This window comes from Eretmochelys imbricata, chromosome 10, assembly GCF_965152235.1.
Source record: "Eretmochelys imbricata isolate rEreImb1 chromosome 10, rEreImb1.hap1, whole genome shotgun sequence".
Taxonomy (NCBI): domain Eukaryota; kingdom Metazoa; phylum Chordata; order Testudines; family Cheloniidae; genus Eretmochelys; species Eretmochelys imbricata.
In genome coordinates this window covers 32187374-32204503 of record NC_135581.1, presented here as the reverse complement: position 1 = coordinate 32204503, position 17130 = coordinate 32187374, and the positions used below count along the sequence as shown (strand labels likewise).

The 17130-nt window shown below is 46.0% G+C and overlaps 1 protein-coding gene and 1 pseudogene across 1 annotated transcript in view; one reads left to right on the top strand and one right to left on the bottom strand.

The window, feature by feature from the left end:
* FAM234A (family with sequence similarity 234 member A) overlaps positions 1-17130 on the top strand; it is a 54161-nt gene that overhangs the window by 24581 nt on the left and 12450 nt on the right. The window contains exons 2-5 of the mRNA XM_077827937.1: positions 4513-4818; positions 6041-6157; positions 6563-6751; positions 16100-16230. Coding sequence (XP_077684063.1) covers positions 4530-4818; positions 6041-6157; positions 6563-6751; positions 16100-16230 — 726 coding nt within the window. The 5' untranslated portion in view covers positions 4513-4529. The remainder of the gene's footprint in view (positions 1-4512; positions 4819-6040; positions 6158-6562; positions 6752-16099; positions 16231-17130) is intronic.
* Positions 1175-1805, bottom strand: LOC144271454 (DNA-directed RNA polymerase II subunit RPB4 pseudogene; annotated as a pseudogene).

Genomic DNA, 17130 nt, shown 5'->3' with positions numbered 1-17130 from the left:
GGGGGGATGGAGTGAGAGGGGGCAGAGCCTCAGAGAAGGGGCGGGGCCTCAGGGAAGGAGCGTGGCAGGAGTGTTTGGTTTTGTTCAATTAGAAAGTTGGCAACCCTAGTCCACCACCCAGATTTCTCTGACTTCTGGGCCAGGTTGATTTACTAGATGTAGACAGGGTCTGTGGAGCAGTGGTCTCTAGAAAAAGGTAAGGTTTTTAAATTATTGCTGACTTTTGTGGTGATATGGAGGCAGTTATATCTGCTGGAGTTCTATTCTTGTACAAAATGATGTTCTTTAAAAAAAATTGCCTGGGATTTATGCTGCTTAAAACACATTTGTATAAATCTAGCAAAATGTAGTAGGTGGATGGGTGAGGTGGCCAGTCTGATTCTCTTTATGAGTCACCTACCGGCTGTCCACATGAGCTCCTGCCACTGGCTCTGGTAGCACCATGGTTTTCTCAGTGCTCTCATTCCTGTGCTTCAAGGCCCTTTGTTTTCGGTCACCACTTTGCAGTCTCCCCGTTCCCTTATGGCTCTTATGGGGGTAGAAAGGGAGTGGTAAGCTGTCTCCACCTCAGACAAACAGTTTGCTTCCAGAAGCACTGGAGTTGTGTTAGGTTTCAGTAGGTCTTCCCATGCTCAGGTGTGCTTGTCTTTTTGTTTGTATCCACTTTACTTTGCTAGTTTGGATAAAATGGAACCCAGATGCAAATAGCCCCTGATCAACCTGGCCTTCTCAATTCTCCTTTTCTTTAATCAGATATTTGAAGCTGTTATATCCACCTTTTATCTGGGATTTTCCATTGCAGGGCTAGGCATCATTTTATGCCATACCATTAAGCACATAGGATTCTTACTACTCACGATTGCCAGATGGAAAAAATGCAGCATAAGAGTTGATCCAGCTCTGAGGGAGGAAGCAGTTCTGTTCATGCAGTATCTGCTCCAAAGGACCTGTGGCCTCAGGCCGTAATGACCATGTGTGTTTCCTTTTAACACTGAAGTGTGGCTGAGAGAGCGTGTGTGTGTGTGTGTGTGTCTCTCTCTCTCTCTCTCTCTGGCTGCTGAATCTTGCCCACATGCTCAGGGTCTAACGGATCACCATATTTGGAGAGATGGGGGAAACAGGTACCGAAACCACCTAGACAGGAGTTTACAAGATTCCATGGCTCTTACCGCAAATGAGTCTTTGTCAAGTTTACACTATTCAACAAGTCAAAGAGTGGTCCCCTGTTTAAACATGTCTGTGCGGGACCCAAGGCTGAAGTATTGTGCATCAAGAACTCTCTTTACGCTGTCCTGGAGCTAGCTAGATTGGACTGGTGTGCACAGAAACATTTGAAATTCTCTGATCTTTCTTTTCATAATAAGGGCTGGTAATTAGCCCTAGTCCTGGAAGCTTCTTTTGGTCTGAATGTCATCAAGAATCTGCTGTAGCTCCTCATCTTCAAACGGGCCCTCTAGGCTGGGAATCAAAGCCTTGGCCTCCTCAGCTGTCTCAGGACACAAATTAGCCAAACATGCCAATTCAAATTTATGGAGCTTTTTCTGGAGCAACAAACTGTGGACGCTGGCAATGGTCTCCCGGTTTTAGAAGCAGCTGAAGCGAGCCTTGTAGTTCAGAGTTTTCATGAAGACTTCCGAGAGCTCCTGCTCATCCTCGGCGCTCTCATTCTGTTTACGATGCTCAAGAAGCACTTGCACTTCTGAATTTAGAAGCGTCTCAGCAGTTTCAAATTCTTTGGGGAAGACGAGCTGCCAGGCATCCTCCTCCACGTCCGTGACCCAGGCCTCACTGCCTCCGGCCTCCATCGCTTCAGCTGGCACCGGCTTCCCCTCTGGAAACGAAGGCTGCCGCGAGCCCCCGCCCTCCTCCTGCCTCGCGGCTGCGCGCCCAGAGCCTGCTTTTCCGAGGCTCCTGCCAGGCAGTGCCGACGGGCAGAGCGGACGCAGCCTGATGAGAGAGCCAGCGTCTCCCTCCCACCCTTCCCCCAGGCCAGGCTGAGGGGGGCCAGGCCCTAGTTTGGGTCCAGGGCAAAAAGGTCCCTCAGCATGTGTGGTGTGGCCTAGCCCTGGCCACCATCTGGTGGGTGGTAGGCCCGGGCCCCTTAGGACTGGGCCAGTCCAGTTAGGAAGGAATTTTGTCCCTGGTCAGATTGGCAGAGACCCTGGAAGGGTTTCACCTTCCTCTGCAGCTTGGTGCATGGGTCACTTGCCGGTTTAAACTAGTGTGAATGATGGATTCTCTAACCTGAAGTCTTTAAATCGTGATTTGAGGCCTTCAGTAACTCAGCCAGAGGTTATGCATAAGGCTATGATTCTGTCACGGAGGTCAAAGATTCCATGATTTTAAGAGACGTTTTTGTGTTCTTGAAAATTCCAATGAAAGTGTTAGATTTGAGAGAAAACGAGAAATCACTTATTTCCTTTAATATTTGCAGTACAGCACGTGTCAAAAATCCCATTTCTTGCACCATTGTTGCCAGGCCTGCGTTAAGGGGTAGCAAGCAGGGCAATTGCCTGGGGCCCCAAGCCACAGGGGGCCCTGCGAAGCAAGGTTACAGATGGCAGGACTCGGGCATTAGCTCCGGGTGTGGGGCTCAGGCTTCAGCTTTGTGCACATTTCCATGATTTATTGTTTATTGCCTGCGTCCTGTCTACGGCTTTTAATAAAAAATACCCATGCCAAAATCATAGCCTTAGTCATGCGTCTATTACAGGAGTGGGTGGGTGAGGTTCTGTGGCCTGCAATGGGCAGGATGTCAGACGAAATGATCATAATGGTCCCTTCTGATCTTAAAGTCTATGAGATCTGCTGCTGAGACTCCTGGAGAGGTAAATTATTCAGTCAGAATTTGGGCATGTGACTGTTCAGGGCATGGCTCCGGAAAATTGGCTTTGTCATCATGTTTATTGGCTCTTAAATAAACTTTTATGACAAGCTGTCATGCAGCTTTTGTCCAAGGCCATTGGAACATTGTATTTTTCATTCTTTGCTTCTCTTTTCCCTAACAGTTTAATGAGGCCTGAAAACTAACCTGGTGTAAAGTTGATTTTTATGATGATTGTAGGTTTTAAGCTCTGGGTTTCTGTAACATGCCTGATTTATTTAAAGCTGCTATTTGTGGCTTTTAGAATAAATTAACCAGCAAACCAACCTGATTATTTGCTTACGTGACACATGAGTTGTACTGGGCTCATGAATGTGACTTGGTTTTAGCAGACATAGAAACAAAAGGTGCTTTGGTAGACCCAAAGAAAAGTGTTTACCCAGCTAATTTTTGTCTGTCTCTACTATTTTTCATTTATTTCCCTTATGATCCTCGCTTTTTGCTGCGGGTTGGGACTCGCTGATCAGAGTCATGGGATTGTGAACTCACAAGATAGGAAGCTCACAAGTAAGGGTCTAGTGCTCTTCAGGTCCTGCACTTTGCAGTGCAGACATAAAGCCAGGCATTCCCTTTGCTCCCTGGAGCAAGAGTGGTAATGCCATCAAGGCACTGCCTGCTCTCTTCTGCCATGTGTAAAAGAGAGGCTTTCAGTAAAGCTGTCCAGCTATCAGGGTGCTAGTTATACATTATTTGCTGATTGTCAGGAAGAAAGTAATGTCTTTGACAAATACTGTTTGACTATCTATAAAACTGGATGAATAAGGGAGAAAATTAATGCCTGAGTAATTTATTCAACTGCTGATAGAAAAGCATCACAGATATTACTTGGCTGACTCTAGTTTAAGCTCCTTCTTTTCATTTTATTCTGGGAAGGAGTCTTCATCCCTAGATGCTGCAGTGCGTTAGCCCACCCTATTGCTTTCCTGCCTGAGGCTGGAACTGATGTGTAGCGGTGTCGGGTGCACTTTGGTTTCTCAGAGACGGGGGTTAATGGGTTTGTTTAGCTCCTGTGTAGAATGTCTCCATGTTTGCTTTTCTCTCTCCTAAGGAAACTCCTGTTAGTCCATTACACTAGGGAATGACTTTCTGATTTGTGTCAGCATATGAAGCTCACAGTCTCCCTCCACCTATATGGTCCTGGGATTCTACTGAAATCTATCTTAAACGGCAAGGATCAGTGTGCCAGTGAAAGAAGCTTTCAGTGCATGCTTTTTGCCAAAGGTGACCTACAGACCAGGTCAGGACCCTCCAGTCTAGAATACTGAAGAGCTTGTGGCCCTTCTTTATCTTCCCTATTCCAGCTGTATTCAGCCTGAGAACTGATTTTTTGCAGGTGAATGTCAACAGAGCTATATTTCTTCATCCACATTTTCTCCCCTTCTTGCAGCGTGGGAATCTTCTAATACCGGTTGTTGTTTCCTGTTTCACATGAAGCTGTGCTGAGGCCATGTGATATTATTTGCTTAGCTCCTATTTAACACCTAGAGGGTTTTTTTCCTGCTGTGCCATTGTTAATAACTCAGTGCTTTCCAATCCGAAGCTCTGAGGTAGTGACTGAATATTCTGTACCTTGCTTTGTTTGATCTATTCCAAAGTCTATTGTAACACCGTCCTTTTTGTTACTTCAGGTGACACAAATTGTCTGATGAATTCTGATGAGTATCCTGTGATGGATAACAAGAACTTGGAAGCAGAGATCCACCCTCTGAAGAATGAGGATGGGAAAGCTCCAGATAACCACGAGAACTGTGCAGAAAAAGAAGCTCTCTGCAGGAAGCCCACCCGCTTGTCTCAGCTCTCCCGATGGCGCACTGCTGCCTTCTTCCTTTCATTATTCCTGTGCCTGATTGTGGTGTTTGCCTTTTCGTTCATCATCCCGTGTCCAGTGAGGCCTGTTTCACAAAGGACGTGGAACAGGAAATATGACCGTGCGGGTGAGTCTGATGTACTAAACAGTATTTCTAAACGTTCATTTCCCTGTGCTCATCATAGTCAGGATTGTAGAACCCTGGCCAAGGTGTGGCCTCAGTCTAGGGCCTGCAGGGACGTTGCCCATGAGAGTGTGAGCTGCAGGTATCACAGGTTTTGATATGCAGTGGCCCCCTATCTTAATTGGAGTGGCCTTCTGGTAGGTGTTTGAAATCTTTTATACATAGGCAAATTAGTGCTGCCCTCAAGCACTGGAAAGGTAGCAGATTGGCCCTCGGTTGGGCAAAGCTTGAGAGGATGTTTTTACAGAATTGCCCTTTATTGTGGTTGAACTTTAACTTAAAATGTTCTTTAAGTGCCTTTGACCTGAGACTTAAGAGCAGTAACGGGGTCCTGCCTCCATCAGAAATGAGTACCTCTATCTTACCATCATTGGATTAGTGAAGGGAGAGAATCATGTCTTGTAAATTACTCTCACAATTCCGAAGAAAAATGTCCTTTTATTGAGCTCTTCTGTGAAAAGCTAGGTAGAGCTCCACTGCATGCCAGACCTTTGACACTACATCCTTCTCTGCCCTCACAATTTACTATGCCACTTTAATCCTCCTCCTTCAGTTTAAGGGGAGGAGCAGTTCTTCTGTCTTGTGTGTTCCTAGCTTAACAAACCATGGCCACAATTCACAGACATCACGCACATCAGCAGGGGATCAAATCCAGTGCTTCCGTATAAACACTGGCCTCTACCCTTTGCACTAAAGGAGAGCTCCATTGACTGAGAGCTAGTACTAGGCTGTTATATCCACAAGTGCCAGCCATTAGAGAGAGACAATTGCATGACCAAATCAGTGTATTACATTAGCACACTTTCAGAGATTATCAAATTCTCAACTGTTTGACTCCCCTAACTGCATAAGATTTCCTAATATTTACTGTTGGATACAACTGTTGTTGTTGTATTTTTATGGTAGCTCCTAGGGATCCTGATCCTAGACCAGGGATCCTGATCCTAGACCAGAGATCCCCCTGTGCTAGGCTCTGTTCAAACACTAGTATAAATGAAGTGCTAATCTATCTTGGCATTGCTTTCCCAAAGAAAAAGGAAGGGGGCAGCAATCGTGCTTTTAAGAAAATGCATTTTCCTCCAGTTTACCTGCGTTGTCACTGTACCCTTCAATCCTGTTGATCCAAGCGCTGCTCTCTAGCATCCGGTTTGTGATCTCTCTGCAGTGACCTACAAGTTTCTGACTGTAGAAGATGTGAACGAAGACAAAGTACAAGATGTTATCTTCGTTTTCAAAGATACCAATGGCAGCAGCAGTTTTAACAGATCCTGCTCAGATGAAGGTAACTGTGACTCTAAGCAGGAACAGACAGAGGCATAGTGGTATGGGGTGTGCTTTTTCTTTTAGTGCTGGTTAGTAATGCTGCGATGACAGAGACCCCTTGGGTGGATGGAGTTGTCCTCACCAGAGATGAGGAATAAATCTCCCAAGGATCTAGCATTCGATGTCTGTGCAGCACGTGTCTAGCCCCGCTATCTTTGAGTCCCGAAGCAGGAACCACTATTCACCAAGCCAGGAGAAAAAGGGAGAATTGAGAGAGAGAGTGTGACTATAAAGGGGAAACATTAGCACTGGCCATGTGGGGACAGGAGGTGGGCGGACAAGTTACCCCACTGAACTGGTTGTGTGCACGGACAGCTAGAAGGGAGGACAGTACTCTTCCCTCTGCAATGTGTTCTTTCTTCAGGCCTTTCCGCTCCATGTGCCTTTGTTGCTGCTGTCTCGGGCACCAACGGCAGCACGCTCTGGGAGAGGCCTGTCACTGAAGACCTCCTGTGGATGGAGTGTGCCATTGAGCAGCTGGGTGGGGCTCAGTCACCGGGCTGTCTTGTCATTGGGAACCCAGAGTTACTAACTGCAATCAACCCTCACACAGGTAGGCTAAGGGGCAGAACTTTACTGAACCACAGGGGATTCACACCTCTGCTATTGCTTTTCATCCCTTCTGTCCCCTGGCAGTAGGGAACCCTGATGGTATGCTGGCTTATGAATAAGGTACAGACTAATGCAAGGTATTTCATCAGCGTGAAAACATAGCAAATGCATCCACGTTGCAAACATCACTAAGGCTGTGAGAAGCCAACATGTTCCCAGCCAATTCAGTTCTGAAGCTGCCATTTCGTCTAGCTGTGTGTTTTGGGTACTGTCTGTGCTGCAGTCCCTAACATCCCTCTGCAGTGCTCAAATATGCTGAGGGGAAATGGGAAGAAACTTTCAGCCCTAGCTGGGAATGTTTCTGATGGGGATTGTGTGCCTCAAATATGAGGAGAAGAAATGTTTAGTTGCTTATATACCAATGCTTGGAGTCCAGGTAGCAAGCAAAAGCAATTGGGAATTTTCATTGAGGAGAAATGTGATATAATTGGCATTCCTGAAACCTGATGGGATGATTCACATGATTGGAATGTTAAAATCACTGCTTATCATCTGTTCAAAAAGGACCAAGTGGTTAAAATAAGAGCGTGTAGCGGGGCACTCTGCATTAGACACGATTACCTGTTTTAGATTTATTGGGAACTCAGAAGTGCAGGGACTTGAATGTACATGGATCAATGCGCCGACTAACAAAGCCCAGAAGGATGAATGGTGGGGCTCTGTTACAAACCCCCAAATCAAACCAGAGAAGAGGATGAGGTACTCCCAAAACACCGATCTGTAATGTGTTAAGACAGAAATTGTGTTGTTTTGAGGGACCTTAGTTTAGGGGATGCATGCTGGAGGTCTTCTGCAGCCTGTAGAAAAACATCATTAGAGTCTTAAAATGATAGAAGATAATTTTCTAACACAAAGGGTATTGCTTCCAACACTGGGGAACTCTAGTTTGGATGGGGTAAAGATGAATATGCCACTGGAATGGAAGTTGGCAATTGCCTAGGCCAAGGGTAAACAAGGAATGTTTGCCTGTATAGCTATACCAGCATTCTACCTATATGATAGCTGTCCTGGTATACTGTACTGGCAGAGTGCTCCTAGTGTGGATGCAGCTTATACCACCAAAACAGCTCTTTCACCTTTATAGCTTAATCCAACTAATGATGTGCCAATATTTTAAAAAAAAAAAAAAAGCCAGCTGGATTATGAGAGTAATGAGGCTGGTTAGCCTGGATATCAATCCCAGGCAAAATAATGGAACAGCTGAGTTAGGATTTCATTAACAGAGAGTTTAGGGACGGGAATATAATGAAGCCATATTGACTGGCATCAATTCATAGCTGTAATATATGAAATACTTTATAAGAGGCTTTTCTTAGTATTGCATGACATTCTGATTAGCATTGTACAGTATCAGTAAAGAACACATTTAATGGATTGACCAGCAGTTTTCAAAAAGCAGCTGTCAATGGGGAATCCTCTCTGAATGGGGGTGTTTCTAGTGGGGCTCAGCAATGATCACCACCAGTGCAGGTAAACCAGTGGTTCTCAATCTAATTACGATTGTGTGCCGGATATGCAGCTCTCGCTATGTTTTGTGGGCCGTATCCACACGCAATATATATACTACATGTATGGTCGGTTGGGCTGCAACTGTGTGATGAGTGGGCCACAGGCTGAGAACCCCTGAGGTAGATGCTCTAGATCTTTTTAAGCTAGCGCACTAAAAATAGCAGTGTGGCCCCAGTGGCAAAGGCGGCAGCAGCTTGGGCCAGCCACTCGAGCGTGCACCCAGGGGTTTGGGCGGGTTTGTACTAAGGTGGCTGGCCCAAGCTGCTGCCTGTGCCATTGTGGCCACGCTGCTCTTTTCAGTGTGCTAGCTCAAGCAGGCAGGGCTTAACCCAAGTATGTCTGCCCGTGCTGGGAAGCTGCTGTGCAGACATACCTGTGATGTCTTCAAATCAAGACTGGCTGCCTTTCTAAAAGATATGCTTTTGCCAAAGACAAGTTGTTGGGCTCAGAATAGAGCTAACTGGATGAAATGTAATGGCCCACTCTATACAGGAGGTCAGACTGGAAGATCTAATGGTCCCTTTCAGGCCTTAAACTTTGTGAATCTCCGAATTAGTTTTGTGCATATTTTTCGACAGCTGCTGATGTCCACTGTATTTCAGTGTTGGCAAAGTAACCTCTGTGTATCAGTATATCTTTTCTGCATCTCAGGGATGATATCAGACTTATATTTTCAGATTACTGGTTTGCTAGGAAGGGCAGCTCAAATAATTATGCTTTTGGCTGAGCAAAGCAAGGTCCGACATTCATCTGGATGGCATTTCTCTGTCTGTCTAAAATGCGATAACTTTGGAACACCAAATGCGCTCAATTCCAAAATTTCTAGCCATCAGTGGACAGAACCCTATTGATTTGGGGGAAAATTGGGAAACCAGAAGGGGGGCAATGGTCAGCACAAAGCATATTTTGCTAAACTCAGGCCAGGGACTCTCTGTCCCCCAGTTCCCCTTTCCCCCTCCTGTGTGCCTCCTCTCCTCCCCCCATTTCCTTCCCCCTTGCCATGCCATTGGGCCTTCATTCTAACTTCCTGTGTGCCTCTTCTCCTCCCCCCTCCCTCCCATCTACACTGGAAATAGTTGGATGGACAGGTCAAAAACATGTTTGAGATTGGAGAATTCTGATGCTCCATCCTTTTTTGAAGCTCCACTTAAGCTGACATTCCTGTTCCAGGGCCACTTAAAATCAGCAGTTCCTCCCTCCCCACAGTTAGCTCATTCCAGGGGAAAGGTCCCTTCATAACACACAAAGAAGGGTACCGAATTCAGAGAGAAATCTGGCACACTTTCCTTTCTCCTGTTCTGCCATCGACTCTAAAGTTTCTAATTCCTCTTCACAAAAACAGCATAGTTCCAGGCCCTTGTTATCCAGTACAGTTGCCTGAGGTGTACTGAAAAACTGTGAATATTGATTGCACCATCAAAGTTAACCTGGTCAGCCCTGGCTCCCTTTGATGGGATTTAACGTCTAAAGGAGCCATCACAGAGCACATTTAAGGATTCATCAGAGCTGAATGAATTTGTTCTTAATCAAGTTTCCACCTATTCAAAAGGATTCCCAGCCTTATTCTGTTACAGAAAATAGCCTGGAGATTTTAACTGTAGATCCACCAGGCAGCCTTTTCACAGCTCCCATTCAGGAGATTCTTTCTCCGAAGGGGGAACAGCCCAGCTACTTTGCTTCCAACAGTCCAGGTGAGGACAATGAATTAAAGAGCATTCTCTGAAATGTTTCCAGTTCCACATGCAGGGCCAGTTTGGCAGAACTTCAGGGTCTCAATGGGTGGATGAGACAGTGGTGTAGAGAGGAGGGATTTAGGTTTATTAGGAACTGGAGAATCTTTTGGGAAAGGAGGAGCCTATATAGGAAGGATGGGCTCCACCTAAACCCAAACAGAGTGAGATTGCTGGCAAGTAAAATTAAAAAGTTAGAGTAGTTTTTAAACTAAACGCTGGGGGAAAGCCAACAGATGTGGATGAACACACGGTTCAGACAGAGACATCCCTTAGGGAGGATTTATTAACAGCCTGGCTCTATAACTTAGGAAACAGGAGAGGATATGTATCGATAAAGTACAGGTAGAAACTGAAGAGAAATAGGCAAATGAAAGAGTCCTATTCAGTCCCATCACATGAAGGGAGAAAACTAAATTTTGACACATTTTATAAGTGATTGTATACAAATGCAGTAACTCTAAATATTAAAATGGATGAACTTGAGTGCCTGGTATTGAATGAGGATATTGATATAATAGGTGTGACGGGTTCGGTCACAAAGACCCCCTTGGGACTGTCACCCGATGTGCCGAAACTACCGCTGAGCCCGTCTTCCCTGCCAGCTTGGGACTCCAGAACCCTGTCTAGTTGAGCCAGACACACTAGCCTGCTGCAACACAGACCCAGGGTCTGAAACACGCCCCCAAAGCTGCAGACTTAACTGAAAACAGCTCAGCAAGTACTCCTGTCTCCAGCACCCAGACACTGAGTTCCCAATGGGATCCAAACCCCAAATAAATCTGTTTTACTCTGTGTAAAGCTTATACGGGGTAAACTCCTAAATTATCCGCCCTCTGTAACACTGATAGAGAGAGATGCACAGCTGTTGGCTCCCCCAGGTATTAATCACTTACTTTGGGTTAGTTAATAAACAAAAGTGATTTTATTAAGTATAAAAAGTAGGATTTAAGTGGTTTCTAGTAATAACAGACAGAACAAAGCAAGTTACTAAGCAAAATAAAACACTCAAGTCTAAGCCTCATATATTAAGAAACTGAATACAGGTAAATCTCACCCTCAGAGATGTTCCAGTAAGCTTCTTTCACAGACTAGACTCCTCCTTAGTCTGGGCCCAATCCTTTCCCCTGGTACACTCCTTGTTAGTTCCAGCTCAGGTGGTAACTAGGGGATTTCTCATGACTGGCAGCCCCTTTGTTCTGTTCCACCTCCTTTTATAGCTTTGGCACAAGGTGGGAATCTTTTGTGTCTCTGGGTCCCCACCCTTCCTTCTAAATGGAAAAGCACCAGGTTTAAGATGGATTCCAGTACCAGGTTACATGTCCTGTGAGACCCCAAGCATTCATTCTTCCCGCCCTGACTCACATGCATCTGATGAAGTGAGCTGTAACTCACGAAAACTTATGCTCAAATAAATTTGTTAGTCTCTAAGGTTCCACAAGTACTCCTTTTCTTTTTGCGGATACAGACTAACATGGCTGCTACTCTGAAACAGGAACACAGGAAGGCTTGCAAGTAAACAGAGCCATTTACAACCAATTGTCCTAGTCAATGGGAGCCATCAAGGTTCTAAACCACCATTAATGGCCCATACTTTGCATAATTACAATAGGACTTCAGAGTAATACTTCATATTTCTAGTTTTAGATACAAGAATGATACATACTGTGATAAACTCAGGACAGACAACTGCAAGGGTGGGGTAGAAAACAGTCCCAGAAGGTTAAAAGGCCCTCCTCCCTATCAACTGAGGAAGGGTAACTACCGGTCAATCAGCAGAACCTCTGTCTTGAAAGAAATCTCTCAGCACAGTTTCCTTTTATCTGTAGAAATAATGGAAGCTATTTACATGCCCCTTTTGGGTTTAGTTCAGGGGTGGGCAAACTTTTTGGCATGAGGTCCACATCTGGATGGGGCAGTTGTATGCAGGGCCATGAATGTAGGGCTGGAGCAGGGAGTTGGGGTGTGGGAGGGAGTGCGGTGTGCAGGAAGGGGCTCAGGGCAAGGGGTTGGGGTGTAGAAGGGGTGCGGGGGGACAGGGCGTTGGGGCTCAGGGCATGGCGTACGGGTGCAGGAGGGGGATCAGGGCAAGGGGGTTGGGGTGCAGGACAGGTGCTGGGTGCAGCAGGGGGCTCGGCAGGGGGTGCGAAGTGCGGGAGAGGGTTGGGGTGCAGGTGTAGGGGGTTAGGGGCTCAGGGCAAGGGGTTGGGATGTGGAGTGCAGGAGGGGGCTCAGGGCAGGGGGTTGGGGTGCACCAGGGGGCTCAACACAGGGGCTTAGGGCCTCAACGCAGGGCACTGGGGTGTGGGATGCAAGCACCGGCCCAGCACTGCTTACCTCAAGCGGCTCTGGAGAGGCAGTGGCACATAGCGGGGCTAAGGCAGGCTCCCTGCCTGCCCTGGCCCCGTGCCACTCGCAGAAGTGGCCAGCATGTCCGGCAATGGCTCCTGGGGGCGGGGCAGGTGGCTCTGCTGCGTGCTGCCCTCACCTGGGGGTACCACCCCCGAAGCTCCCATTGGCCACGGTTCCCCATTCCTGAGTGACGCAGGGCCAGGGCAGGCATGGAGCCTGCCTTAGCCCCAGTGCACCATGGGGCTGGCAATCCCATGGGCCGGATTGAAAACCCTGATGAACTGGATCTGGGCTGTAGTTTGCCCTCCCCTGGTTTAGTTGCTTTCAGGTCCTGTGTTTTTCCATTGAGCAAGACTAGCATGAAAATAGTGCTGCCTCCTTGTTAAGTGTTATCTTCACCAGGAGAAAAGGTGTCAGCCCATATATTTTAAGATCCTAATGTGGACAAGCCAAGTTGTAGTTTTAACATGTTAGCTGGTCAAAGTAAACCCTGGTGTTGCTCAATGGGAAAATTTAGGACACGTTAACATCCCTGTGTAGACAAGTCAGTTCTGCTTCAATATGGGTACGTTACAAAATGTAGAAAAAGCTCTCCTGCCTACTCCAGAATGTCACTCAGCCAGGGTCTAAATGTCTGGTAACACTGAGCCGGTCATTCTCCCTTATAGAAGTGCCCTGAATGTATTTGGTGCCGGTACAAAGGCATATGAAGAGCCAGGCTCTGTCCCCAAAGAGGGGTAGGGGTGTGTGTGTGTGTGTGTGTCGGGGGCAGGGTGGTGTTTAGTTTTTTTGTTTGATTGGTTGTTTTGTTGTGCTTAGTAAAAGGCTGGGAGAAATGGCAATAATATACAAACACAGTTAGTATGACTAACTTTGTAACTGCCCTGCTATTACTATTATAACACTGGCTCTCAGCACCCCCACTACAAAAATTGTTCCAGCACCCCTGCAGATGGCTGCATGGCAATGTCTACTTGTAAGTCGTTTGATGCTCTGTCCTGATACCATACAGTGAGCACTTCTCCACACCAGGTCTTTGGTGCAATGGAAATCTTCAGCTTCTTCCTTGTGAAGCATGTCAAGCTCGCAGTTCATTTCATGGGTAGCTCATATAGGATATATTTCGGAACAGGGCAGTGATTGCCTTCCAAACATCACCCTATCAGGGACCTAGAAGTCAAAGAAATAAACAGCTTCTTCCCAATAATCCCTTTACAAATCAGTGATCCTAGAGAGCCACCAAAGGACAGTGGTAGCTTAACCTAGGAGTAAAATCCAGGAGAGCGTTTGAAAAGGTTTTTTCCCCTGAGAGTCCTGCTTCATGGTTTAACGAAAGTCCTAACTACCCAGGTATCTTTGTTCTAAGATAGTTGCCTTGGGAGCCCTCCATCCTGAAGGGAGAGTCTCGCATTTCATCCTCCTCTGGTTGTTTTCAAACCAGTGGCAAGACTCAACTTTCACCGCCTCAAAGATTTAGTCTCACAGTTCTTTCCCAGACAAAATAGTACGTTCTGTTGTAGATTTCCTGCATATGCATGTGTCATTTTCCATCTCTTTTTTTCATTGCCTTCCACTTGCCTTAACTCTGAAAACCCTAAGGAAGTGCAGTTGTACTCTAGGTCTCTGGACGCCATTGAAATTCTCCCTCAACTGAGCAGAAGACTGGAGGTAATTAGATTCTGTGTTCATCCTTAATGAGGATCATAGTAAGGGCATGAAAGCACCGAAGTTCCCTCGTGTTGGATTGAAATGACTATTGCTCAAGCCTGTGTCTGTGCTAAATCAGACTCCATTTTGAGGCAGGGACACATTGAGAAATGGGACACATTTCTCCAACTTCACTTCGCTGTCTACCCAGAAAAGAATAAAACCACCTGCAATTAAATATGTGATGCATCAGCCTGGCCTTCCCTTCATAGCCTCAGGCAACTTTGGAGTCAGGGTATCACTAGCTAAAACTTATATTCTTTCCCTCCCTTGTCTGTTTGCTTGTTATCTGTGGGGGTAAAATTCTCCGCTACCCTCCGCTCCTCAGAGGAACCCTCCCATTCCAAATCTGTTGTGATAGTAACAAATTCTAATGTTGGGGTCAAAGCTTTGGGAGCGTTCCACTGAGGTCATAGGCTGCAACCTGCTCTGCATTGCTGCAGACAGCACAAAGTTTCCTTGCTATTCAGCACTGCTGCCATTATGACCGCGAGCCAGCGATTATCCTGCACTCCTGGAAGGGTAAAATTCCTTTGTCTGAACCGCATATGTGTGGTGGTTGAATTGTATTTGGAAAATGTAAGCAAAGCCCTTTTAGCTGTTTCTGAGCTGGTAAAATGGGACGATAAATATAAAATCAAAATATCACAGCTTGGATTTACACAAAAACAATTGGCAAAGGAGTGATCAGGCAGGCTGTGTGCCCATTCCTCAGATACGGGAGAGTCATGGATTCCAAGGCCAGAAGGGACCACTGTGTTCATGTGCATATTGTAGGCCAGAGAACTTCCCACAATCATTCCTAGAGCAGATCTTTTAGAAAAACATCCAGTCTTGATTTAAAAATCGTCTGATGAGGAATCTTGGTAAATTGGGTAAGATGCTGACAGAGGTTTCATTATTTTAAAAGTCGTTGAGTATGTATAGTTTATATCTTCAGTTGTGATTTTGTGTCCCCTAACATCCAGGTTGGCAGATCTACTTCTGTGCAGAAGCAAAGATATCAGTAAGGAATTGCTGAAGACTACTTTAATTTAATTTGATAATTTCATGGAGGATTCGATAAGTTCACAGAGGATAGATCTATCAGCCAGGATGGGCAAGGATGGTGTCCCTAGCCTCTGTTTGCCTGAAGCTGGGAATGGGCGACAGGATGGATCATTTGATGACATGTTCTTATGTTCATTCCGTCTGGGGCATCTGGTATTGGCCGCTGTCGGCCGACAGGACTCTGGGCTAGATGGACCTTTGGTCTGACCCAGTATGGCCACTCTTATGTTTAATTCATTTAAATCTAGACTTCTATGTAGTGTCTTAGGTGTCTGATAAAAATCACACAGGATCTTCCCTCAATAGATCACATCAAATTTACAGGTCATGAAAAGGAGCTCCTCATGCCACTTACCTGCTTTGGGCTGGTGTTAGCTGTTATCAGCCGGCATCAGTCCCCAGTAGGGTGAGGTTCTCCCAGTTTCCCTGTGTCTCTGGAATTCAGCTGTGGCATACTGTAATGCGCTCATGCATCCATCTGGAGTTTGCTCAGAAGTAGCTTCAGAGTGTCAAAGAAAAATCTTTCTCCTAGAGCAGATCCCACAAAAATACTTGAGATCCAGTCCCAGCCAAGCATACGCTTTTTTGTTCATTGTTTAGAATTAGGAAAGACATCTTGGTGCAGCTGTATTTTAGGCCCTTTCCATTCAGGCTCCCCAGCTGAAAGCTAGGTTTGAGCTTCATCTGTGAATAAAACCCATGAACATCTGAATTTATAATTGAAATGCGAAGACCCGTAACTATGAAGTGCCAAATCTGACACCCCAGTGTGTAGGGCTAGGTGATGATGCAGGATGGGCTATCAGGGTGTGGGGTATCTCAGAGAACAGTAATGACAAATTGTTCCTTAGTCCCACAGAGCCACTAAACAATATTCTGAGCAAATGTTTTGCATATTTTGAGCAAATGTTTCTCATAACAGGAATAACTGTGTTTTTCAGGGGAAGTTCGATGGAGGCAGTTTAACAGTTTTGGAGCTAATTATACCGTGGTGACTCCCTTATTAAAGATACCAGATGTGGATGGGGACGGTGTTCAGGACGTGATGATCTTTATCACTGCAGGAGATGAGGTACATACATCATCACTTTGAGCCATGATAGACCCTTTGCACATACTGCTAGGTGTGACAGGTGTGTTCTAAAACGGGAAGTACCCCCTGGGGGCCTCTGTGAGACCAGCATGTTTCAGTAGGGCAGGTCTCCTTCCCCTCCCCCTCCCCTTCCCCACCCAGAAGGGACATTGTCTTGCTGCTTTTGGACCAATAAAGTTTTACCGCTCCCTCAAATGAATAGAAATATTTCACTGGTCTAAAAATATAAATCCCAGTGAAAACTATATTTTGGTGTAAATATTCCCCTGATGAGTTTGCAGCCCAGCCATGGTACCTTGCCCCCTTGATGGTGAACAAGAGTGCAATTGCCTGGCCTGGTCTGTTTGCCCAGGCTAAGAGAAATGCAAACCAGCACCAGGAAATCAGGTTCTGAAATGTCCTGCTTGGGTCCTGTAAAGCACTGTAGAGAAGGTAAATTGAAGATTTTTGCTTTTCAGAACTGTGATTGTTAAGCTGATGATGTCCCCTTCATACCTGAGATTTGACCAAGGCCTGTACTTTACACAGTGTTTGTACTCGTATCATTGTGTCAATTAGGGGGATGATTTTATCATCAGAGCTACACTGGAACAGCCCGTAGTGTGGACACAGTTATACTGATATAAAGGTGACTAATACCAGAGAGCTTATTCCCTTCCCGAACAGGAATAGCTATACCGCTCAAAAGCACCTTTATACCAATATAGCTGTCCACACTGTGAAGGTGGTACCACTTTAACTGTACGTGTCCCTCTTTAACTGGACAACACTGGAGGTGTGGGAGCCCTGCATTCTCAGAGACACAAAATACTGGAGCAGCTCAGTAGCTATGATCTGTTGCCGCGGTCATCAGAAATTCCACCGCCTCTTCTTACTCCT